Raw genomic sequence first — 24,560 nt, 5'->3', positions numbered from 1 at the left:
TTTGGGATGCATCCGCGACTGTGCAGTTATTTCTTTAAAATTTATCTAAAATTGAAAGGTTTTTATGGTATGAAGTCAAATTGATCTACACGTATGTGAAGACGTCAGCCGGACGCCATGGCTCTGAAGAAAGTTAAGGGCACCCTGGAGAGGGTTCTGGACAAAAATCTGCAGGATTTGGTCCGGGGTATCCGAAACCATAAAGAATCTGAGGTAAAGGCTGTAGACTTGTCAGTCGGCAGGTGGTACAAAAATTGACGGTCAAGTTCGCCTCAAATCACACATTTCCATTTGCCATTCCTCTAGACACATCAGTCCTTGCTTGCAGTTTAATTGCCATGTGTTTGTCAGTTTTTGTTTTGGAGTTTTGGCAAGGTAGAATTGGCCTAATTATGAGCATGATTATGATAGATTTTGATGTAGCGAAAATTTGTGACCATTTTTGTAGAATTTAGATTTGGTATTTAGTATTGAAGCCCGATGAAATCAAATTTAGAAGTTCGTGTATATGTAGGTGGCTTTTGTTGTGATGTTAATGTTGTTTAAATTATTATCGTTTTAGCGCCTGTACTGAAGATGCATATACCATCATTTACATTTTGTCTCTACATGTAGTATAGTAAGTCTACATAACAGCCATGTCAGTTTATGTGCTTAACGTGGACATGTTGGTGCCAGTGCATAAGTGATTAGAAATTGCCTTCTCAATTGGACTAAAAATGAGTCAAACACACACAGCATTGAGCTTTCTTGAAATGCACAAATAACTACTGAACTTCAGGTAAATAATTTATTAATGAAGTTGCAAAAAATCATTGTCTGCTTATAAATTGAATTAAAATTTTTTGCTGAATATAATCTGAAGAAAATTGAGAAAGTCAGGTCAAAGCAGATGTTTCAACCAGTGATTTACTGTCTATATCATGACTGTGTTTAGCCTGGAATGTGTGTGAGCACACCTACATGTACGGTAACACTGTAAAAGCATGCGGAAAAGAGCAGAACTATTGTATACATTTTATTGTACAGTACCGATATTCCTACCAAGCATTACATACATGCTACACACACGTTAATTTGAATTCACAGCTTCGCTTGTTTATGACCCAGTTAAAATGCGATCTGATGATAAACAGGAGAGGACTGAATGATGATAATGCCTATTGTGTATGGTATCTTAAATTTCCAGCATCTATCAGGATATATTCTTATGTACATTTTAGTGCTGTGTCAAAGACTAAACTATGAAAAATCAGCCAGTGCAAACCCAGTCAAGCTTTTGCTATGAGTTTAGAATAGCTAGATAATTACCATTCACTAAATTCAGCCTTGTTTGCATGATACGCCATTAAAAATCTGTAATAAAATTCGGGTCATGTGATAGCTTTTTTCAAACCTTAAGTGAAAGAAAGCTTAAATATGAAGTAAGGTTCATCATTCAGACAACTGAAAACTACACGTAAAAGGACTTTCATTTGTTTTTTCAGATTTTTTTGAAGAGCGGTAAAAGGCATTCATATATTTGAATACTATAGTGGGCTTTACCAGCCCACCTGATGGCCTGAACTCTGATGTCACATCCCCTTTTTTTCTGATATTCACCAGATGGAAGGAATTTTTGGGAATGTCATTTCTGTAGTCTTTTACTCATGAGTAAAAAGAGTCATCCGAACATTAAGTGTCATGATTAGAGTGGAAAAAACTCCCTGTGACGTCACAGTTCATAATCTCTGATAGCACAGTTCATAAAGCCCACAGTAGAATTCGGGTGTTTGAACGCCTTTAACTCTCTGCACAAAATTCTAAAAAAAAAGAATGAAAGTATATTTATGTATAGTTTATAGTGGCCTGTTTAGTGATGTCTACCTTGATTTTTAGAGATCTTTCTTTAGAATAAATAATACAGGTATGCTTATGGTATTTACTGAGCTGGTCTTGGTAAATACATTAAATGTGGCTGGGTTAGAGAAGATTTCATAAAAAGTCTCTGGCACAACCTCTTTAAACGCATTTAATCACCAGCTACATTTACCAGTCATATCCCCTGCCTTTGAAAGGGATATGGCCTGCAGTTTGCAGATGTACCAGCAGATTAGGCGAGTGTAGGGTGCTGTTTGGATGGACCAAGTGAAGTTAATAATACAGTGATAGAGCAATTCTAACAATTAGAAGAAAAAAAGAAAACAAAATGATCATCATATATTTAGAAGGTTTACTGTTTATATAATATAATTCATCATCACCTATCTTTATGGGGATTTAAAACTGAGTGTAGATTTGGGTCAGTTTTATGCACACTGACTCGTGATCCTCCACACCTCTGCTGTGAAATCTCCTCGCACAAGCAGTGAGTTCACAAAGTGACTTAAACATGTACATGTATGGGTTAATATGTATTCATAAGCTTAGTGCAGCTCATATAAATTAGGTTATCACATGCTTGGATTTTAACGTCTGACATGTAATTTGAATGGATCACAGTGTATTGAGGATATTCCAGTGTAACCTGACAAACTCTAAGCACTCTGATGACATGACGACATGATTTGTTTAATCTTGTAGGTCGACAAGATGACACTATAAATATGTATCATTAGACATGTGACTTGAATGAAAGGTCCAGCATGAATTATTCTGAAGAAAAGCTTCGCAGGTTAAAGCTGTTAGCAGTTGGAAAGGCAAAATCTTTCTTACTTGTGTGGTTTTGACAGATAAAAGCTTTTCTCTAGTGTCATTAATAAACACATGCAGATGTGTCAAGAGAATGCAAACCCTTGTGTCTTCATGAAATACATGACAAGCTGAGCGTGTTTACAAGTTCAAAATTGTAATTGTTTGTAATTGACTCAAAATCATAGCCTTGAGTTTGAGACTTTTGAATTTGAACAGTGTCATTAAACATTGCTGTATGCCTTCTTTTTTTTTTTGGCTAATTTTTGTTTAATTAACGTGCAGAAAGATATATGTACTTCAGTGGGACACCAGTATTTTTGCTTTTAAGGCGGTTTCAAAATGCTTTTGATATCCAAGGATATCTTTACTCCACTATCCAATCTATTTCAATTTCTCATAGTGAGAAGGCTGTTTGAATAATCTTTCTCCACTTCATACGTCATACTACCTCAACAAGTGCTAGTGTATTGTAGACTGCCGTTAGCAAGGAGAAAGCTTGTGTATATTAATATCAGATATTCCACAATGCTCTATGAGATGACAGTTAGTTTTCAAGTATTCTTTGGGAGTTTATGAAGAAATTTACTGTCCTCGAAAAGTATGTGTAAGTTAATGGAACAGTTTAAATTTCAAGGCCTGATCAGAAGAGTGTCTGAACGAAATCACAAAGATGTACATGTATATTTGACAGTTGGCCCAACTTGTGTATGACAAGAATGATCTCCCAACATTCAAACGGGTAGGGACTGTTTTGTTGTCTTGTGTGATTCCCTCCCTTGAGTTCATGTTTTGGTCACTAGAGGGCTGGAGTTTACAAGTGCTGCTTGTAACTGGCATGTGGTAAGCAGGTGTTGGTATTTGTTATTTCTTGTGATTTTTTTTTTGTATATGACACAGAGCCGTGCTCTTATTTAGGACCTTGACTTCCATAGGTTGTGGTAAAGTTTGTTTGTAGCATTGTGGATGTACCTTGTTTTTGTCTTGATTTGTTTTCTTCTGCAATGCCTTCTTAAAGAAAATTAATTATTCCCACCAGGCTTTTCTTTTTTTTTGTCACATGTATTTTTTTAAATTGTTTAAAAATAAATGTCTGGTATTTAAGAGAGCTAAAAGCATCTTGCTGTCTTACCTTCCTCTGCAGGTGATATGTTGAGGTGAGAATGAATTCTACATGTACAAATTACACAAAGACAAAACTTTTGATGCCCTTTTATGTATTTTGCATAATTCGGTGAGAATGGCCGGCTGTGTTTATATTTACATTAACAATGTACATATATATATGTGTATGTGTGGAAGTTTCGTGCAGCACTATCGTATGTGTGGAAGTTTCATTTAGCACTATCGTATGTGTGGAAGTTTCATTTAGCACTATCGTACGTGTGGAAGTTTCATGCAGCACAATTGTACGTGTGGAAGTTTCATGCAGCACTATCGTATGTGTGGAAGTTTCATGCAGCACAATTGTACGTGTGGAAGTTTCATGCAGCACTATCGTATGTGTGGAAGTTTCATGCAGCACAATTGTACGTGTGGAAGTTTCATGCAGCACTATCGTATGTGTGGAAGTTTCATGCAGCACAATCATACGTGTGGTGTGTTTCAGGATGGTGATAGGCGTGCGTGTCTGATTTTGATCGTGTCTTTGTTGTCAGGTGTAGGTAAAGCACAGGGTTTTTGGATGGTTTAAACTTAGAAACAACAAGACACCAAACAAAATGTATGCATATATATATATATATATATATATATATATATATTTCAGTTAATGTTTAGAAAGGGTTTCTTTTTTTTTTGCGTGCAGGGGCTGAGAAACCTAATGGCTTCGGTGGACAATCCACTAGCCCTCATTCAATGAGATTTGTCCTTGACATTATATAGTCTTGAGGTTTCTCAAGTAACTAACCAGGTGTGGTAGTTTCCCTAGGGCTTTGGCTGGTTTCCTCCACCCACAAACCTGACTGCTGTCATATAAGTGAAATATTCTTGATTGTGACTTTAAATGCCACTGAGATCTACTAAATGTACACTGAATGTAAATGTGCACTGTACATTTAGATGGTGTGAACATTGTTCAGTATCTTTGAACCTTGATTTTTTCAGCCTTAATCTTAACTGGAAACGACATGACATGAGTTTTTAACTGTACACCATGTTGTAAATAACGGAGTATGTTTCTGATTTTTCTATTTTCATTGCATTGAGCAGATTAATTTCACGCTTCTTACACTGGTTCTGTTCCAGAGGTGAACTCATTGCATGTGTATTCAGAGCTGAACATCTTTCTCTTCTTCTGATTTCTTTTTTAAAGCAAGGCCTGATTGAATGCATCAGCTTTCCTTGGCATGCATTATTTACATATCTATTTTAATTGATACCTTTTGAAGATGTATGTATCTAAAGTACAGCTGAAGGATGACACAAATGGTGATTGTCATACTTCAGTTGTATTGCATAGTGTATATGATCAACTATACATGATCATATTGGCCGACTCTTACATGTAAGATTATTTAACTCCAGAAAAATGTAGAAGTCACTGATTATACTGCAGTTCACATGTTCAGTGTTCCTTTTCACATACTGGTTGTCATCTTCAGGAACTGTCGCTGTATGTCACTTGTCTTAGCCCCAAGGCTGCTGCACACCAAATCACCAACATCACCCTTTGATGAGGAGTTAATTTTGGACGCGTGAACTCACATAAAACTTTTCAGAATCTACCCCCCCCCCCTCCCCGAGTCAGGATAGTTTGACAGGGCGTGATAATGTTGTTGCCTAAAATGTACTGGAAACAGACATGCTTTATAATTCTTTATAATAATTTTTTTTAGAATAAAATGTTTGTGTCTTCCAACCTTATGATCTGTTTTGAAACACTGGTGTTTCTGTGTATTTTTAATTATTCCTATAATTACAAATTTTAGAGCAGATTACAATACATACAAGTAATAAGGAATACCACTTTGCCTTCAGCCGCTAGCTGTTTGTGTGCATTGAACGCATTTCTACAGATCTGTATAGTTGTACCAAACACTATGATACTTTGACACCAGCAACAAGTTTCATGCACACCTGAATGCATCCAGGACATTCAGACATTTTTTAGTCTAAAATGTACATGTGTGCAATCATACTGACCCCAAATATCTAGTAAAACTGGGAAAGCATAATGAATAGAGATAAGCTTTAAATAGTGTACATATGGCCCCTATTCAACTGCCTGTAAGATTGGGAAATGTTTTCAGTTGACTACCCTGTATAACAAATTGCTGAGCAGTGACGGTGTTGCAGAGTGAGGACAGCTTCTATTAACACCAGTATGAGTGTGTCAGTAGTCCCATTCATCATTTGTTGGCCAGTATGTTATTGTAATAAATCAAGGTTTAAGTATTGATAATGTAATTTAGAGGTAATTGTCATCTCATCAGGTGGTTGCTCTTTCTTTTGTTTCAGAGTAAATACATCGCAGAATGTGTAGACGAAATCAAGCAGGAATTGCGACAGGAAAACCCTGCCGTCAAGGCCAATGCTGTCAACAAGTTAACCTATGTAAGGTTTCTAAATGTACACTGATTTGTCACAGGGATTCTGCAAAAAAATTAACTGTACATAAAATGCCCGAAAATCCAAGGCTGAGAAAAACTGTTTTTGATGAACTTGTTTGCAGTGGCTTGCACTGTAAACCTGTCTAAAATGAGTTTTGTTGTACGCTATTTCGCAGAGGTACTACAAGTCTCATTATTGAAATGTTCAACTTAATTTTAATTTAATTTCTGGGCCATATTCTCTGAAGAGTTTGTATTATTCAAAATATTTAACAAGTCCTTGTGCAGAGTTATTGAACTTGTTACTCTTTAGTCTGCTACAAAGATCCTTCTGAAGGGGCAGGGCAAACCTTACAATCTTTAGAAGTAGTTATACACATGTTATTATAAATACTCTTTAGCAGTTCCATATTGGAGCTTTTTAACAAGATGTGATTTGTGCAAAATTATGCTGAAGGGTAAGTGTTTGTTTCAGTTACAAATGCTGGGATATGATGTGAGCTGGGCAGCCTTCAATGTCATAGAAGTGATGAGCTCCACCAAGTTTACATTCAAGGTATAGAACTCTACAGCAGTCTACATTGGACTAGCCATGTTTTATGATGCATTTAGCATGTGGGATGTGTTGTTCTTGCCATCAAATTTTATAATACATTACACACTAGAATACTCATTTCTCCTATAGTTTAGCCTGTAAAAACAAACTTTCAGAGGCATATTAAGGTATCCTGAAAATAATACTTTTGATGTGAACACTTAAGTCTCACTAAACAGAGACTAATCAGACTTCACCAAAACCTTGTATGTGGCTGTACAAAGTGCATGGATCAGTTAGAATCAATGTGCCATTTTAGGTGAGAGAGACACAGCTGTTCATGTTTCCTATATATCATTATTACATTCATTCATCTTGTGTATGGAGAGCTGAAGTCAGACTGTGGAGTAAATCTTGTGGGTAGCACAAGTTAACAAGTTATAAGTTGACACATATAACTGTCCGATAGATACATGGTATGTGTCATCAGTGCTGATGGTCAGCTTTGTTGTTCAGTTTAATATTTCTCTGCACCCTTTGTTGTGTCACTTCAGAATATTAATTATATTGTAATCCTTCAACCTCTTTGCATGTGTGCAAGGTGTTTACTCAAGCACATTATGATGGCATTATTCTGTGTAGGCTGATAAAGTTATACTTTTTGTGAAGCCCTGAAATTGTCCAGTCCAACCATTTGTTCCAAAATCTAATTATAAATGTGCATGAATTGCACTGAATGTTGCTCTTTGATTTGTGAAAAGGTTGAGGAATTAGAGTAAGTGCAAATAATGAGCTTTTTTTTATCCTTTTTATACATTTTGAATTTAGTTTGTAGGATTTTTATGCTAGAAGCAAATGTCTTGTTTGTGTTGTAGAGAATTGGTTACCTGGCAGCATCTCAGACATTCCACGAAGGGACAGATGTTCTCATGCTGACAACAAATATGATCAGAAAGGTACTAGTCATGAAGATATTCAGGAGGTTTTCAAAACGAATCAACATGGATATCTTCTAACAATCCCTTGTTGTAATTTGTCTCTAAAGACTGAAATTATGATCGAGCCACTGGATAGAGTGGTATTTGCAGAGAGTTACAAGTCAGGACATATACATGTATGTTCCTCAAAGCAACTGGAAGCTGAAGTGAAGTCTTCAAAGTTGATTAAATATGTTACTGACTCACAATGTGAACATGACCTTTATATGTTATGCCAGATAGCAGTGTTCAACTTCTTTACACAGAATGCTGTGTTATTATGCAAGGGTATAATTTGTTATATTAAGTAGCAAAGAATGATACTTTTTGAAACCCCCATTTGCTTATTATTATGATTATTATGAGTCACAGGAAAGAATCTTACATTCAGGTGCTTTCACCATTTCCTTATTACACAGATACTTCCGGGTGACGTTATCTCCAATCTGACACTCACTCGCCTTCAGCCAATGAGGTCACAGACTTAAATTCATTTCCCGCTGATTTGGCAAAGGTATTAAGTTACGGCATTAGTCGGGTACACGATTATGTTTTTGTCATGTTGTGTTTTTCTGTTTTATCTCCTGTCAGGATTTAAGCAGTCACAACATGTATGACTCTGGGGTGGCTCTCAACGGCCTGTCTTGCTTCATAACGTGCGATTTGGCCCGGGATCTTGCTAATGATATCATGACACTGGTGAGTGTAACGCATTTCTCAAGTCTTAGCTTCAAAACGCCTGTATATGTTTGAGAACGTTTGTGTTTGTTGAAGAAAGCAAACCTGCTAGTGTATTGGTTCATAGTGTAAAATGGTATAATGCTTGAAGGCATCATGAAAGTGTTTTAAATTTTGAATTTTTTTTCATATGGTGGTGGTCATTTGTGGTGAAGTTGTTTTTAACACTTAGTAAAATTTAATGATCAAACTACAAAAAAAATCCGAAACAAAAGAAAACTAAAGCGTCCTTGTTGGTATGTAATAATGTCACATGGTGTGATGCGAGTAAGGTAAATACCAGAATTCATGTAAATGTATTTCAAATCATGGATCTTTTTTTTTTTTTTTTTTTTGTAGATGACCTCCACCAAACCCTACCTACGTAAGAAGGCTGTGTTAATCATGTATAAAGTCTTCCTGAGGTTCCCTGAGGCACTGAGGCCAGCGTTTCCTCGACTGAAGGAGAAACTGGAGGACCCTGATCCTGGTGAGTGAAACCAGGTTTCTCCTTTATTTAGGGGCAGGTTTCACAGAATGTGAGATCCAGGCCAAAACCAAAAGTGTTAACACCGGGCTCGAATTAGCGGTGTGCTAAGGGCTAAAAACAAGCCCATGTCGTACGTGTTGTATTACAGAGAACTATTTTCAGCAAAATAGCTTTGAGAGTAAAAAGTGATCATGAAAGATTTCAACAAAACCTCCAAAACACAAAACAATCTGTGATAATGTTGACTAGTACCTTGTTGCCTTTATTGTATTTGAGTACAGGCCCTGAAATTCGGTGCGAACGAAACGGTCATTTGCCTGTCGGTTACATGGAGGGTAATTGAGCAGGCCGATAAATCGGTTGTGCTGATCTGTCCCCCCGGAACGTTCCCACAGATGCAGCCCTTGAACTGCGTAGCGTTCAACGGGTATATTAGAGTTTCCCACAGAAGGTTTCTGGCCATCCTCAGCATATGATATCCCAACAGCTACCACAAAATGGAAGTTGTGTTAGTTATTAGAGCTACCCCTTCCTAGGCTGTTTCGATACCAGTCTGTTGGCAAAAAAACAAGCTTTATTAAGTGTATGACTGTGAATGAATGCCGTCATTTGGTGCTATGGTGCTGCAAAGTGTTCTACTGAACTTAAACTCAGTGCCTCTTTTCATTTGGGCCGTCAGTTAAGGAACCACCTCTTAACTTTGCAACAGTGTATAGGTAACTCCTGGGAAGGCTTCCGTGTTAAACAAAATATTACAACTTTTGGCTAAGAAGGTACTGTTCGACTGTTAACCATATTTTCCCACGGTGAGCATGCACGCTACATGTCTCCTTTGTTATGTACACAACACATGCTAGCTGACGGCATTTGTCTGTCGTGTATTTTGTTGTCAGTGAGCTAACGGTAGGCGGGGAATGGTGACATTAAATTTGAACTGAATTTAAGCTTTCAATATTCAACATCTTTCCATGAGCTGGTCATGGTTGACATTCCCTCGTGTCAGTGGTTATATCATTTCACTCTGTGGACAAAACCAAATTTATTTCCCAGGGATGGTGAGGGCTCCAGAAGCCAGTTGGATATTACACACACTACAAGTTGCTAACTATAAAAGTAATTATTAATCATGAAAAGAAAACAAAAATACTCAGGAACACATGCTGCTTCGGCTTTGAAAACCATGTGTTTCTCAGCGTGTATGACAAATATGGTTTAAAGTGGCTTCCTGATCTATGCTGATTACAGTTGATGCTGTGAGGCCATTGCGCTATCCCAGGATTCCACTGGACATGTATGATGGTAGACTGTTCTGCAATACAGCTAACTTCTTATGCAAATTAAAAGGCTTTGCCCAAGTTACAGTAAATAAAAGAAAAAATTCTGCTAGGAAGTACAGTATATGACTTTATTAGCCACGTGTTCATGTAACCAAGTTGCACGAATGATTAGTCTGTTTTTGCGTCGTGGCGAAATAGAATGATCGGTTATTCAAGGCTTAAAATCTATAATGGATTTTTTTTGGTTACGTCAACCATCCAAATTTCATGGCCTGGCATATTAACTGATTGACATGCAAAAAGATACCAGTCGGAGGTAATTTGCATGGTCATTTGCTGCAGATTGTCCATGTTTTTTCAAAATTTCAGACTATTTGTGAGGAGCACCATGCTGATGTCTTCTCACTTTCTGTATCTTCACTTTTGCAATGCTCACCGCCAGGCAGTATGTAAATACATATTTTGAGAACAGAGAACTTTTTGCATTCTAGACAATATCCTGTGTGTATGTATTGTACCCTCCCAGTTTGACAGAAGCTTCAAAGCGATCCTTGGTTTTGTCATACCTTGTGGTATTCCCCAAGCATCTTTAAGTGAGGGTATTGGGACAATACATGTAAGCATACTGATGTGACATTAGTGTGTTTCGGTAGAACAGCAGGTCCTGTGGAAAAGGCAGCACGTCATTTCTGATTTGGATTAAGGAGCTTAGTCCATGACTGTCGATGTGATCTGTGATTTCTTGTTCCAGGGGTTCAGTCAGCAGCTGATGATATGTTGTCTGTGATTCTTTGTCACAGGGGTTCAGTCAGTAGTTGACAATGTTATCTGTGATTTCTTGTTAGAGGGGTTCAGTCAGCAGTTGACAATGTTATCTGTGATTTCTTGTTAGAGGGGTTCAGTCAGCAGCTGACAATGTTATCTGTGATTTCTTGTTAGAGGGGTTCAGTCATCAGCTGACAGTATGTTGTCTGTGATTCCTTGTTACAGGGGTTCAGTCAGTAGCTGACAGTGTTATCTGTGATTTCTTGTTAGGGGGGTTCAGTCATCGGCTGACAATATGTTATCTGTGATTCTTTGTCACAGGGGTTCAGTCAGTAGTTGACAATTTTATCTATGATTTCTTGTTAGAGGGGTTCAGTCAGCAGCTGACAATGTTATCTGTGATTTCTTGTTCCAGGGGTTCAGTCAGCAGCTGACAATATGTTGTCTGTGATTCTTTGTCACAGGGGTTCAGTCAGTAGATGTCAGTGTTATCTGTGATTTCTTGTAACACAAATTTAGTCAGTAGATGACAATGTTATCTGTGATTTCTTGTTCCAGGGGTTCAGTCAGCAGCTGACAGTATGTTGTCTGTGATTCTTTGTTCCAGGGGTTCAGTCAGTAGCTGACAGTGTTATCTGTGATTTCTTGTTAGAGGGTTTCAGTCAGCAGCTGACAATGTTATCTGTGATTTCTTGTTAGAGCGGTTCAGTCAGCAGCTGACAGTATGTTGTCTGTGATTCTTTGTTACAGGGGTTCAGTCAGCAGCTGACAATGTTATCTGTGATTCTTTGTTCCAGGGGTTCAGTCAGTAGATGTCAGTGTTATCTGTGATTTCTTGTTAGAGGGGTTCAGTCAGCAGCTGACAATGTTATCTGTGATTTCTTGTTAGAGGGTTTCAGTCAGTAGCTGACAATGTTATCTGTGATTTCTTGTTAGAGGGGTTCAGTCAGCAGCTGACAGTGTTATCTGTGATTCTTTGTTCCAGGGGTTCAGTCAGTAGCTGAAAATGTTATCTGTGATTTCTTGTTAGAGGGGTTCAGTCAGCAGCTGGCAATGTTATCTGTGATTTCTTGTTAGAGGGGTTCAGTCAGCAGCTGACAGTATGTTGTCTGTGATTCTTTGTCACAGGGGTTCAGTCAGTAGTTGACAATGTTATCTGTGATTTCTTGTTACACAAATTTAGTCAGTAGCTGACAATGTTATCTGTGATTCCTTGTTACAGGGGTTCAGTCAGCAGCTGTCAACGTTATTTGTGAACTTGCCAGGAAAAACCCAAAGAATTATTTGTCTTTGGCCCCACTCTTCTTCAAGTTGATGACCAGCTCCACAAATAACTGGGTGCTAATAAAGATTATCAAACTGGTGAGTGCACATACAGTTTGGTTATATTTGATGGGTCAACGAAGAAATAGCCTTAGTTCAACAACTCAGATATTGCCTCTTAGTCTGTCAAAAATGTTGTCTCATGTTTTTCTGTGGTAAGATGCAAATTCAGTCTTATTTAACCGGCAAAACATTCATGCCTATGTATTTTTTTGTAACTTGTGAAAATGCAATGGACTCCTATACATACCTGTATAGGTTATTGTTTAAATTCTCCCTCCCCCACACCTCCTTTAAAGATGCCCCAAGATACAGCAATTAAAAGTTTGTTTAAAATACAATTTCTCACTAAAAAGCCTTGAATTTCTTTTGTTTTGAATAAAGAATGTATTTGTATCAATATTTTTGTTTTAGTTTGGAGCTTTAACTCCTCTAGAACCAAGGCTTGGAAAGAAACTGATAGAACCATTAACAAACCTAATACACAGGTAAGTGTTATTTTCAGTATACACATGAGGTAATCGAGGCTTTGTTTCATGTAATAGTCCTGATAGTGAGGGGCTTACCTCCCCTGATGTTATGTTGAAACGGGTTGATCTACATGAATAATTTAGGCTTCTTTTCAGTTCTTAAATTTGTCAGTTTTACTATTTTCACATATGCAAATAAAACGAAAATGAAAATTTTTTTCATTTGGGACACCAAACTTCTGACTCCGGCCGTCATGGTTGCCCATTGACATGTGGGATTTTTGATTAGTTACCCTAGGGGTGAGTGATCCAAAAAAATTAATTTTTAATACAGTGATGTTTGTTACTACAATTCAGTGGTTTTGCTCTATGGGAAAAAATACTAGGTTTTCAGAAGACTCAAGGAAGGAAGGTGTTTTTTAGGTTTTGATGTGTCCGACATGCAATGTGTATAAATGTGAATTGGATATATGTCAGTATTTGCTTGTGTTTTTCAGTACATCAGCAATGTCCCTGCTGTACGAGTGCATCAATACTGTTATAGCAGGTAAGTACCAGTTTGAACACTGTTCACTCTCACAAATTTCCATGTCTCTGTTTTCATGAATAGCATTTAAATAAATTAACTTTTTCTGTTCAGATCATACTTTTGACAATAACACTTGTTGCTTATTATGTTATATAAATATACTTAATACATGAACACTGAAAATGAGTTAGAAAAATACCTTAAGTGTGTTGATACCTTTGTTTGATAACGTAAAGTTACTAACAAGATAAGAATTACATTGAGTTCATTATTTTTCGCAGTATTTCATAGACAGGGATGAAGTGTTTTCTGACAAAAAGCTGAATTGAATACAGAAAGATAACACATGAAAATGAACTTCAGAAAAATTCAGTTTTGTTTTCTATGAATAATGTTGGAGAACTGCTTTTTTTCCACTCTCTTTGCATTGCACACACAAAAATATAAAAATGATGTGGGCTTCTAGCTACAAACTTATCTTGCAAAGCTTATGAACTAAGATTTCTACCTATAAAACTTCACCTGAAACACTTTTGTTCCCTTTAGTTGATTTTTGAACTTCATCTTTTCTTTATCTCTAAGCCAGCTATGTATTGACAATTACTTTATGCCATGCACTATTTCAGTGAGCACTTTGAAATTGCCCACACATTGATGTGGTTAAATTTTGAACATGGCACTTTTTATTAACATAAATTTTGTGCATTCTGATAATCATTTGGATTTTGGTATAACTTTTAAATTACGTAAATTTGATGTTAATTTTGTTTTCATCTACTGTTGAGTTTTTGAAGCTCTTCACACTGAGACATAAATGTGTTTGCAGTGGTACACGCAGTTTGTTGTAGAGTTTGTTTACGTTGTGGTGTCGTGTTTTAGCTTTCTTTGCCTTGATGAAAATGTGATGAATTTTGTTTATCTCTTTAATTGCATGTCTATCGTATTCTTGTTGATGATTTGATGTGTAAAAGGCTGTTCTTGCTTTCATATTGTTTTTACTCATAATTCTGAAAGAAAAAATTTTGAAAAGTGTTAAGCAATGATAATCTTTCAAATGTTTTAAAGTGAAAGCGATTTAAGTGACCATTGAGGTACTTGTTTCAACTTCTTGCAGACAAATATTTATGCACTGGAACTTAATCATATATCCATTATGTAATGCAAAACTGTTATAAAGTACTAAGACATATTGACTCATCCAGCATTTTTCTTGATACATCTTGTCTAGGTGATGTACAGATTCATTTGACATTCAGTAAAGCATTTGTATAATCTGTGACTTCCAGAACAGAGAGTGCTCAAAAAATGTTAAATATAAATGTTGTTAATGAGAAAAAAAGGCTCAAGAATTCTGAGAGGATACATGTATAATAACGGAATAAAATATCTCATGCTGCTATTTTTGTAAACTCTTGGTGCTCTTTGTTTGCCAAGCTTTTTCCCCTGCATGTTGGACAGTCAACTTGTGACTGGAGAGCGATGATAAGGGAGACAACTCCAGAAAGCAAGACCCAACATCACCACTTGATGTAACAAACGCTGGTGTACTCACTGCTTACACATGATATCTTTTTTCTCCTCTTACTTACAGTACTTGTTTCTATATCTTCAGGCGTCCCAAATCATTCTGCCTCCATACAGGTACACATTTCTTTTATACGTTCTTATTTAGTGTTTGTCTCTGTCACCTAAGGTGAAGCTCAGAGCCCCTTGTTCTTTACAACATCTAACTCAGAGATATAGAAATTTTATGAATGTTTGAAAGGAGCATGGTGGTACTTTAAAAAAATTTGCTTTGTCACCAGTTCCTCCTGAAAATGAAATACTTTTTTCAAAGCTTTTTGGAATGTATACTAGCATGTTTGGAAGTAATTCAAGTATTTGCACATTTGTCAAAGAATATGGAAACACATTGGCTGGGTTGTCACAGGATGGTCTGTAACTAGTTAGAGTCTGGATTTTATGCGCATACATAGGGTAGAGTGTATACTAAATGGTACAAATGAACTCCATGCTTTGTATAATTGGTGTTTGAAAAATTAAAAAACTAAGGTAGAAAGCTACACAAAAATTATTTTCGAGAAGTATGCTGGCAAAAATTGCATCTCCCCCTCCTCAAAAAGATACAAAAAGGACTTTAATGTTTTCTTATTGAATAGTTAATATGGGTTAATGGGTGAATAGAATAATAGAATTCTCAGCATGGAATGCCAGATGTGACTGATAGACACAATCAGTTTACTAATTGCTTCTAAGAAACAAAAGCAGTAAGTACCAAATGCTAAATGCAGAATACTGTCAGTTACTCTTTATTACATGTAGGTGTAATAGATCAACATATTGCCAGCTAAAATTCAAAAACATATATTTCTCCGTTTTGCTTTGACCACTTTCTCTTGGTAGGCATGGGAGTGAGCACATGCAATTCATCCTGATAAATTCAGGTATTGTTCTGTGTATACAGTTGTACCAGTAAACTGAAAAGGAAACTCTTTTTGCGCCAACCCAGTCAATGTCATGTCAACGGTCCATGAAAACACACTATGAGCTTAAAAATGGTTAAAATACATCTAGTCCACAAAAAACAAGGAGTTGTGAGTGAGACCAGGATTGTATAATGTAATGCATTGGGTATGGGAGGCAGTGATTTTACATTTGGTAATTCTGGGTGATAAATAAATGCCAGTGTCCCAGCATTGGATGAACTGATCTGTACTATCTGAGGTATAACTATTATCGTTTTAGGTTTGACTTTTTATATTGCTAAATGTAAAAAGTCTTATTGTGCCATGTGACCTGTCAAATATGTCAGAAATGTGAGGCAACTAGTTTTAGTTACATTTACTGTAACGTGGGCATCTGAATTTTTTTTATTAAAAGTTATGTGGAATAAACAAATAATGGTGAAATTTTGAACACGTAAATTAATGTTAGCAAATGTTGCCCAACATTTTTGGCATGTCACTTAGTACAGTAAGACTTTTTTCCCCCTAAGCGACTATAGATTTTGATCCAAAAAATCCCTGTGGTAGGGCATGAGAGGGTTATGGTGTTATGACAGCAGATCAGTGATGTCCATTTGTTCAGTTACGATAGACCTTACAGTACATTAGGGTCTCATGAACTATTCTACAAACAATAATGTGATCACAGAAATTGAAGATGGAGAGTTATAGCTGTCCTTTGAGTTATTGTCCTCTTTGAAGGCTATTTTTGCCATTAGATATAATATTAAATAATACATTTGGAGACATAGAGAAATTCTAACTATGGTTTTCCCTAGTTTGTAAGTAGCCATGTTAAAATGCCATAAAATGAAAAGTATGGGCCCTGTGCTCATTTTTGTCATAAAACAGTTATGTAGAAAAGGGAAATCACTCTGCTGTCATAATACTACACGGCCTAAAATAAATACAATGTTCCCAGGTTTATTATATGTGGTAGCTCCTCCCGAAGATGTAGCACTCTTCTGGCATTGGGGATAAATGTAGTGGTTTGTTTTATAATAATCAGATGTCGGGGTAAATTTACCTGAACAAAGTGATGTTTCATACCTTTTTTATCTCCAATGTTGAAGAGCACATTAGGAGAGGCTGGAATCTCACCTATTGAAATCTGATTTAAACTAAAATATGTTGTAATTGCCTTTGTAGATGTGCAATAAGTGTCTGGGTGGTTATGGTTTGAGATTTTGTTAAACATCCTTTTATTCACCATGATCCCATATGCTGGGTGGTTTTCATTCTCCTTTAACCTTTAACCTCTGACCCCCTGGTTTAAATGGTTTAAACATTGATGGTATAAGCTAACTTTTTGGGGGGTTGAAGCTCAAAAGAAGTGTATGGAAGTTAATGGGATGTTTTAATGGTCATTAACATAAAGACACTCTTGGTAAGAGCTGAAAGTTGTACATTTTGGAAGTGTTTATGTTTAGGAATTTGTGGGCTTAAAGTAACATGTATTATTCATGGTGTGTTAGCATTTGGTTACATATACATGTAATATGGTTTGACTTTTTGAGCCATTTGTTAAAAGAACAGCAACACATCTAAAAGACTGAGCCTTGAGAAGCAGGGGGCTGTTACAGTGGCACTGACAATTTACATTACAGATGGTATGACAGTTAACTATAATCCATGCCATCATAATTTATTTATTTGGCTGGTGTTATACACTGCCATCATAATTTATTTATTTGGTTGGTGTTATATGCCACCATCATAATATAAGAGAAAACGTTCATATAAATGCAATGGTGTATGCTCGAATAATATATGTGTTTATTTATTTGCTTGTGTTTCTCACACTTCCTAGCTCTGTGTGCAGAAGCTGAGAATTTTGATTGAAGATTCCGACCAAAACTGTAAGTACGACTACTGGAAATTTTGAAAAGTTTTTGATTTCTCAAAATGTAAAATTTTTCTTGGTACATTGTTAGTCAAGACCCAAAGGTTTAATCTGGATACAGATATTTCTTTTCTGGATACTGTCCCCTAAGTGATTGTTACAAATGTTTACTAACGTTGTTTGTCCTGCATGCTAACTACACCGCCTAAATGATTGACTTTTCTCTCACAGTAAAGTCCCTGGGACTACTGATCTTTCCGACATACTGACGACACACAACTTTCTTTGACATTGTAGAACTGTATATTCATCATTTTTCTCTGACAATGAAGTACCTGGGTCTTCTTGCTATAATCCATGTATAGACCTCACCCTGAAATGATTGACTTTCGTCTCAAGGTGAAGTACCTGGGTCTACTGGCCATATCCCGTTTATTGACCACACCCCCTAAATGATTGACTTCTTTGAATGTGTAGAACTGTAATTCATCACTTTCCTTTGACAGTGAAGTACTTGGGATTACTGGCCATGTCCCGTATACTGACCACGCATCCTAAGAGTGTCCAAGCTCACAAAGATCTCATCCTTCAGTGTCTGGATGACAAAGATGAATCCATCAGACTTAGATCTCTGGACCTTCTCTATGGAATGGTATGTACATGTATTAGCACAGGTTGATGCAGTAGGCAGTCTGTTGGACAGGAAATTTATAGATTCCCCAGCTTTTAATGTTCAACTAACCTTCCACCAGTATGGTGTGCCAGTCTTTCAAGGGAAGGTGTGTCAGAGAGGTGTCAAAGGTCAGTGAATTTCCCTGGTCACTCCGGTTTCCTCCAGTCATGAGACTGGCTGACTGCCGTCATAAAAGCGAAACATTCTTGAGTATGGTGTTATGCAAGTATCAAAGAAATAAATGGACAGGCTTTTTTTATGTGATGGCATGCGTGCTTGCTGGCATGCCTGAAAAAAGGTGCAGAAAGAAAGGAGCAAATAGGTGAGAAAATGTTGATGATGTTCTGTGACTGCTATTATAATGATCATGTTGGTGTGACCTTGGACATGAATTATTTCCTCACTATATTTGTATTAATATTATTATATTTATTTATTTTTTTTTTTTTTGTGGCCAAAGGTTGCTGTGCTCTCTACCATGCTGGAAAACCATGACAACAAAAAGGGATGCCATTCTCTTATCAGAATGTTACATCATAGCATAGCCCAATATCATTTAAACTTGATATTGGCTAAGCTTACTGGAGTGTAGTGTGTCTCATAGTTGATGGTTTTATTGACAGGTGTCAAAGAAGAACCTGATGGAGATAGTGAAGAAGCTGATGATCCACATGGACAAGGCTGAGGGCTCTAACTACAGGGATGAACTCCTTTCCAAGATCATTGAGATATGCAGTCAGTCCAATTACCAATATGTTACCAACTTTGAATGGTTAGTCAAACTCCTGTTCGCTGGCGTGTCCAGCAGGTTTTAGATCATAATAAATAGATTTCTGTACTTGTGTAAGAGAAATAATATCTCCCTTTCCCATCCCCCCACTTCCACAGTGTGGTCACAAAAAGCGGTGCAGTGCTAGTGTGTCAATTGGACCTTAAGTTCTTGAAAGAAAAAAACACCGGAGCGTGCAAGTCTGTATGTCACACAAGGGAAACCGCGCATCAGTGCCTTGCCAAAGGTCTGTAGTTTACCCCTGGCACTGCAATTTCCTCCACAAATCAGATTCACTGCCATAGTAAAACTGCAAAAATCGTTAGCATGGTCTTACTGTTTAGCAATAGTCAAATAAATAACTGTTTGTGTTTGTTTGTATAGGTATGTAAGTGTACTGGTGGAACTGACCCGTATGGAGGGAACACGACATGGGAAACTCATCGCCTCGCAGATGTTAGATGTGGCGATACGAGTCGCGGCAATACGGCCGTTCGCCGTCTCACAAATGGTAAGCAAAGCTGTAATTGTAATTCATGTACACTTTGAGTAAGTCTCCAAAGACATTTGATTGCACAGCCATGAGTTTGTTATGAGTGGTTGTGTTTGTAGTACAAATTCTTAAGTACGAATTACTGAAACTCAGTTTGCAGACTATATGATGAGTACATGAGTTGCACTTCCTGTTTAAAATCAATAGATGTTTGCTGTTTAATATAAAAAGATTTCCATCTATTGTGACAAGTTTTTAGCACAGCAACGTGCAGATCTCGCATGTAACAAGATAATTATATGCGGGCAGTATCTGATGACTGTAGTTGTTGTTGTCATTAGGCTGTCCTGATGGAGAACTCTCATCTTTTGGCTAACAACTCGCGAAGAAACGGCATCTGTGAAGTGTTGTACGCAGCAGCCTGGATATGTGGGGAATTCTCAGAGTGAGTCACGCAAAAATGATACGCAGTACTTGTAGAAAAATATAAACAGCAAATAGTATTCATGACATTTTGTCCTCACATTTAGGTGTCATAATTTTTCTTTCCCACATTTTTCGTGTGCATAGAACATTTTGAAAATAATTAATTTTTGTAAAACCCATCCCTAAAGAATTACCAAAGGGTCATTCTGATAAGTTTTAATGGATTTTCAATCAGTCAAAACAAGGTGAGAAATTTTAGAAACATATGGTTTCAAAAACTCACCTTGCAAACTAATAGCTTTTGTGCCATTTCTTGGTTTTAAAAAAAATGAGCGACAAAAAAAAGTTTCAAGTGTTTGTGGATCCCTATTTTCTTTCATCTGAGGCAGGGGCCTCCTTGGCTGAGGTGGTTAGCATGCAGCGCGCACTCGTACCAGTGCAGTCGCTGTGAGTTCACGTCCAGCTCATGCTGGTTTCCTCTCTGACCGTATGTGGCAAGGTCTTTCAGCAATGTGCAGATGATCATGGATTTCAGCTGGTTTTCCTTGCACCATAATGCTGGCCGCTATCGTATAAGTGAAATATTCTGGAGTATGGCACAAAACACCATTCAAATAAATAAATAACATTTTTATTGTATGTACACTTGAATAATAATTTGCCTCGTGTGTACTCAGACATCTGAAGGAGCCTCAGGAGACGCTAGAGGCGATGCTGCGCCCCAAGATCACAACCCTACCCGGGCACATCCAAGGGGTGTACGTACAGAACATCCTGAAGCTTTACTCACGGGTGCTGGTCAAGGCAGAGGAGGAGGGTGATGAGCAGACCATCCAGGAGGTCGGTCAGATGGTTATTGAGAAACTGCCCATGTTTGTCCAGAGTGCTGACCTGGAGGTCCAGGAAAGGGTATGTACAACAATGCTTGAAATGCATCTCTTGAAAGATCCTGGACTTCAGGTGAAATACAGTAACTGTCTTTGTCTTGTTATCCAGGTATGTTTTGTTCTGGGCCACCCTGGTCAAGCTTTTCTGTTTTGTCAAGTGTCACATTTAATTAACTGTCCAGTTGGAATGCTAGCCAGATCATGAAATTTACAGATTCACAAACCCACAAACATTATGTCTGTAAAAAGTGTACTATCCAGGGAGCTCCAATTCATGTACTGCTGTGGTGTATGTTATAGGCCTGCTGTGTGCTGCAGCTGATGAAGTACGTGGTGAAACTCCAGGAGAAAGGAGGACAGACAGCAGCTGAGGTCTCCTCCCTGTTTGTTGGTGAGCTCAACCCTGTGGCCACCAAAGCTCAGAAGAAAGTGCCTGTCCCAGATGGGTGAGTCTGGGAAGTTTAATGTATCACTGTTGAGGCCACACCAAGAACCGCAACTCTGTTCTGTAAATCTTTCTCAAGATTCTTGATCCTTATAATGTATCTCCAGTCTGGGTTCATGTCTCCTGTGGGGGGTCATTTCTCAGGTCTATTTTCTTTAGCTCCAGGGTTATGTCCGTAAGCTCCAGCATTGTATCCTTTATTTCAGTCTGGACCTGGACGAGTGGATTTATGACCCACCCTCAGACAGCTCTGATGAAGATTTCGGAGGAGCCAATATTTTTGGACCCTCTGGGGAGGACATGAAGTAAGCCATAGGATGTGAAATATGTCAAGCATTTGATGAGGTTATGGTTTGCACAACCTGTAGGCCTGATAACTGTGGCTGAAAGAAAATTGCATTGTAACATCACAGAGAATTGTGATAATTAAAACATTAAAATCAATGTAAGATTAAAAAGTTCATGCAAGAACAATTGTACCAATCAAACAGGATGCAGATTAATTTCTTGATTGTCTTACATTGATTACAGTAACAGCTTTTCTGCCTGATACTCAGTCTGTTCATCAATTTTTGTCATTCACAGATCATCCTATCACAATGATGCTCAGCCCACATACCAGCCCACAGAGGAGGAGCTAGAAAAGGTGGGTGGGCAATTCTACTCGTAGCCTTTATGTATATTGATGTCAGTCTGACATGGTTTAGTGTAGACTTCTGTGCAACTTTCAAGGAACTACATAAATTTGTTTCGTTACTGCTGCATTTTGTAAATAACATTCTGTAACTGGTGTTGCTTGGCCTAGAATATGAATTTTTATGTATAAATATGCATGGGTTTCCACATTATCTTGAAGTTGAACAATGTACAGCCATGTAGTCTTGTCTTTATGTTTTCCATTAATCCACAGAGACGGGAGGCCAGGCGAGAAGAGCAGTTGAATAACCCCCATTACCTAAAACTAGATAGTAAGACCAAACTAAAGGTTAGTAAAGCTTGATACAATGGATTGAGACCAGTTTAACATGTTTTGAAGAAGACCTTAACAAAAAGCTTGTTCTGCCCTGTAAGTTGGATATTTGATTTCAGTCATGGTATAAATATTGTTGACTCATTGCCAGACAGATTCCTGTTGACCACAATGACAAAACTTCTAAGTACGGCTCATCTCTGTTAATAATTTGGGGATCCCTTGCTAGAAATTGTGCAGTAATACTGTAATTCGTCAGCCTTTTCACATGTTTGCAATGTGTTTATTCAAGCCAATTCTGTAGACTGATAAAATTGTACTTTTTGTGAAGCCTTGAACTTTGCCAATCCAAACGGAACAGTCACCAAAATTGAAAACATGCATAAAATTGCTCTCAAAGTTGCTCTTTCATATAAACAAAGTTTTTAGAAATTTTTTTTTTGAGGAGAAGTAAAATTCAGAAGAAAAGGTGTAAAAAGTGCAATCTATGGAAAAAGATTTGTCCATGCCATTAAAGCAATGTCTTAATCATATACTGTGTTACTATGTTGAGCTGATTTTCCTGCTTTCCAGAGCCCTGATAACACAAACTATGAAAACATACCGGTGTCTAACATAGACCTGAGTGTACCACTCCATGTGCCAGGTAAGTGAGGGACAGCAAGATAATAGAAACTATGAGAACATCCAGCCATAAGGCTATCTGCTGTGTGATAGGGCTCACAGATTGCTGTAGGGGTACGAGATACATGTACAAGTAGACCACTGTCTGAAGAAACAATACTTGAAATTTGCATTAGCCATGTCACGCTTGTCTCACCATGTTGGATGGTCTGTTGAGTTGCTGAGATCAGTATTTCTTGTTGAACGGAGGTGTGGGGGTGGGGAGGTGGCTCCTTGGCTTTGTGGTTAGCACACTAACACGTCACATTAGCGTACGAGCCTCTCACTAATGTGATCGCTGTGAGTTCTTATCCAGCTTCTTCTCTGGGAAGAACGTACTTTGGAACGAGTGGCAACCAGGCGATGGTCATGGGTTTCCCCCAAGCTCTGCTCGGTTTCCTCTGGCCATATTTCTGGCCCCCGTCGTGAGTGAAATGTTAAGTGAATGTTTGTTAAGTACAGCATAAGACACCAATCAAATAAATAAATAATAAGATATTTCCAATTACAACATAAGCATTTTTTGTTTTCTTAACTGAGGTGGGCTACAAGTCTTTCTTTTGTGAAGGGGTTCCATTTCACACTGGGAAACTATAGCCAAGAACTTAGTAGAAGTTCTTAACTATTTCAGGTCTTTCCTCCTCAGATATGTATTTGAAACTGTCCAACTCCAACCTCTTGTCATCTGGTAAGAAATCTAAGCGATCTAAGAAGAAAAAACGACGCGGTAAAAAAGGTGTGGTGGAATCTGAGGACGAGGAAGAAGATGAAACCCCACATGTGCTAGCTGTCAGCACTGCCATGGACATGCCTGAGGTATGGTAAATGCATGGAATTATAGACATGTGGGTAGATTTCTATACAGTATAGTTGCTTGTTATCTTAAGGAAACAGATAATCTCTCAGCGTATTAAAATTAAAACTGATCAGCATCCAGAGCATCTGCCCAGTTAACAGGAGAGCCTGTGCATCACTGTCTGTATAAGTAGTCACAAAATGACAAGGCAGCTGTTAGTACAGATCCCTTAGAGAGCTGTAGAGCTTTCTCTAAGCTTAGTGATACACAAATGCATATACAAAACAATATTACCAGATAAACCAGGCTGACATCAAATAAGGGCATACCCAGAAGTTATCAGTTCTGGGCAGCATATGAAAAGACAGGGCCTAGTTCTTCAAAATGTATTAGCATTAAAATTAGCTTTATTATTTTTAGTTAAAGTGCTATTAGTTTCAAATTAGGGCAAGACTTAAGATGTAATCCTGTCTTAACGCTTAACATACCTTCGACCCCAGTTTATATTTTATACCTTATTTACTGTATCCATATCAGTTGTAGCAGTACTCATACACTTGGTGAATGAGACATTTTGATGCATGTGAGAATGCTGCTGTTGTGTTTTCAGGGAGCTAATGCATCTGACGGTGATGAGGATGTGAAGGACACCAGTGATCCTCATAACATGTTAGATATTAACCTGGATGAGTAAGTGTCACTCTGTCACACTGTCACACATGTCTTCTGGGTGTCACACTGTCACACATGGCCTCTGGGTGTCACTCTGTCACACAGGTCCTCTAGG

General features: G+C 37.7%; 1 protein-coding gene across 3 annotated transcripts in view; it reads left to right on the top strand.

Moving 5' to 3' along the window:
* Positions 1-24,560, top strand: part of LOC135469594 (AP-3 complex subunit delta-1-like) — a 34,865-nt gene continuing 10,305 nt past the window's right edge. Inside the window, exons 1-23 of one of the 3 annotated variants that reach the window (XM_064748087.1) lie at positions 1-213; positions 6,130-6,225; positions 6,697-6,777; positions 7,632-7,712; positions 8,325-8,432; positions 8,811-8,940; positions 12,205-12,344; positions 12,720-12,793; positions 13,273-13,322; positions 14,917-14,945; positions 17,619-17,667; positions 18,158-18,303; positions 18,948-19,096; positions 19,478-19,604; positions 19,928-20,031; positions 20,690-20,921; positions 21,200-21,345; positions 21,551-21,649; positions 21,930-21,990; positions 22,255-22,329; positions 22,888-22,960; positions 23,609-23,793; positions 24,384-24,463. In XM_064748087.1, the coding sequence (XP_064604157.1) occupies positions 118-213; positions 6,130-6,225; positions 6,697-6,777; positions 7,632-7,712; positions 8,325-8,432; positions 8,811-8,940; positions 12,205-12,344; positions 12,720-12,793; positions 13,273-13,322; positions 14,917-14,945; positions 17,619-17,667; positions 18,158-18,303; positions 18,948-19,096; positions 19,478-19,604; positions 19,928-20,031; positions 20,690-20,921; positions 21,200-21,345; positions 21,551-21,649; positions 21,930-21,990; positions 22,255-22,329; positions 22,888-22,960; positions 23,609-23,793; positions 24,384-24,463 (2,411 nt within the window). In that variant the 5' untranslated portion in view covers positions 1-117. Of the gene's footprint in view, positions 214-6,129; positions 6,226-6,696; positions 6,778-7,631; positions 7,713-8,324; positions 8,433-8,810; positions 8,941-12,204; positions 12,345-12,719; positions 12,794-13,272; positions 13,323-14,895; positions 14,946-17,618; positions 17,668-18,157; positions 18,304-18,947; positions 19,097-19,477; positions 19,605-19,927; positions 20,032-20,689; positions 20,922-21,199; positions 21,346-21,550; positions 21,650-21,929; positions 21,991-22,254; positions 22,330-22,887; positions 22,961-23,608; positions 23,794-24,383; positions 24,464-24,560 lie in introns of all 3 variants that reach the window. The other 2 variants (XM_064748086.1, XM_064748085.1) reach the window with 2 other exon arrangements.

The sequence above is a fragment of the Liolophura sinensis genome, chromosome 7 (assembly GCF_032854445.1).
Source record: "Liolophura sinensis isolate JHLJ2023 chromosome 7, CUHK_Ljap_v2, whole genome shotgun sequence".
NCBI lineage: Eukaryota > Metazoa > Mollusca > Polyplacophora > Chitonida > Chitonidae > Liolophura > Liolophura sinensis.
Note: the sequence above shows the minus strand (reverse complement) of the source record. Positions and strands in the feature narration are given on the sequence as shown.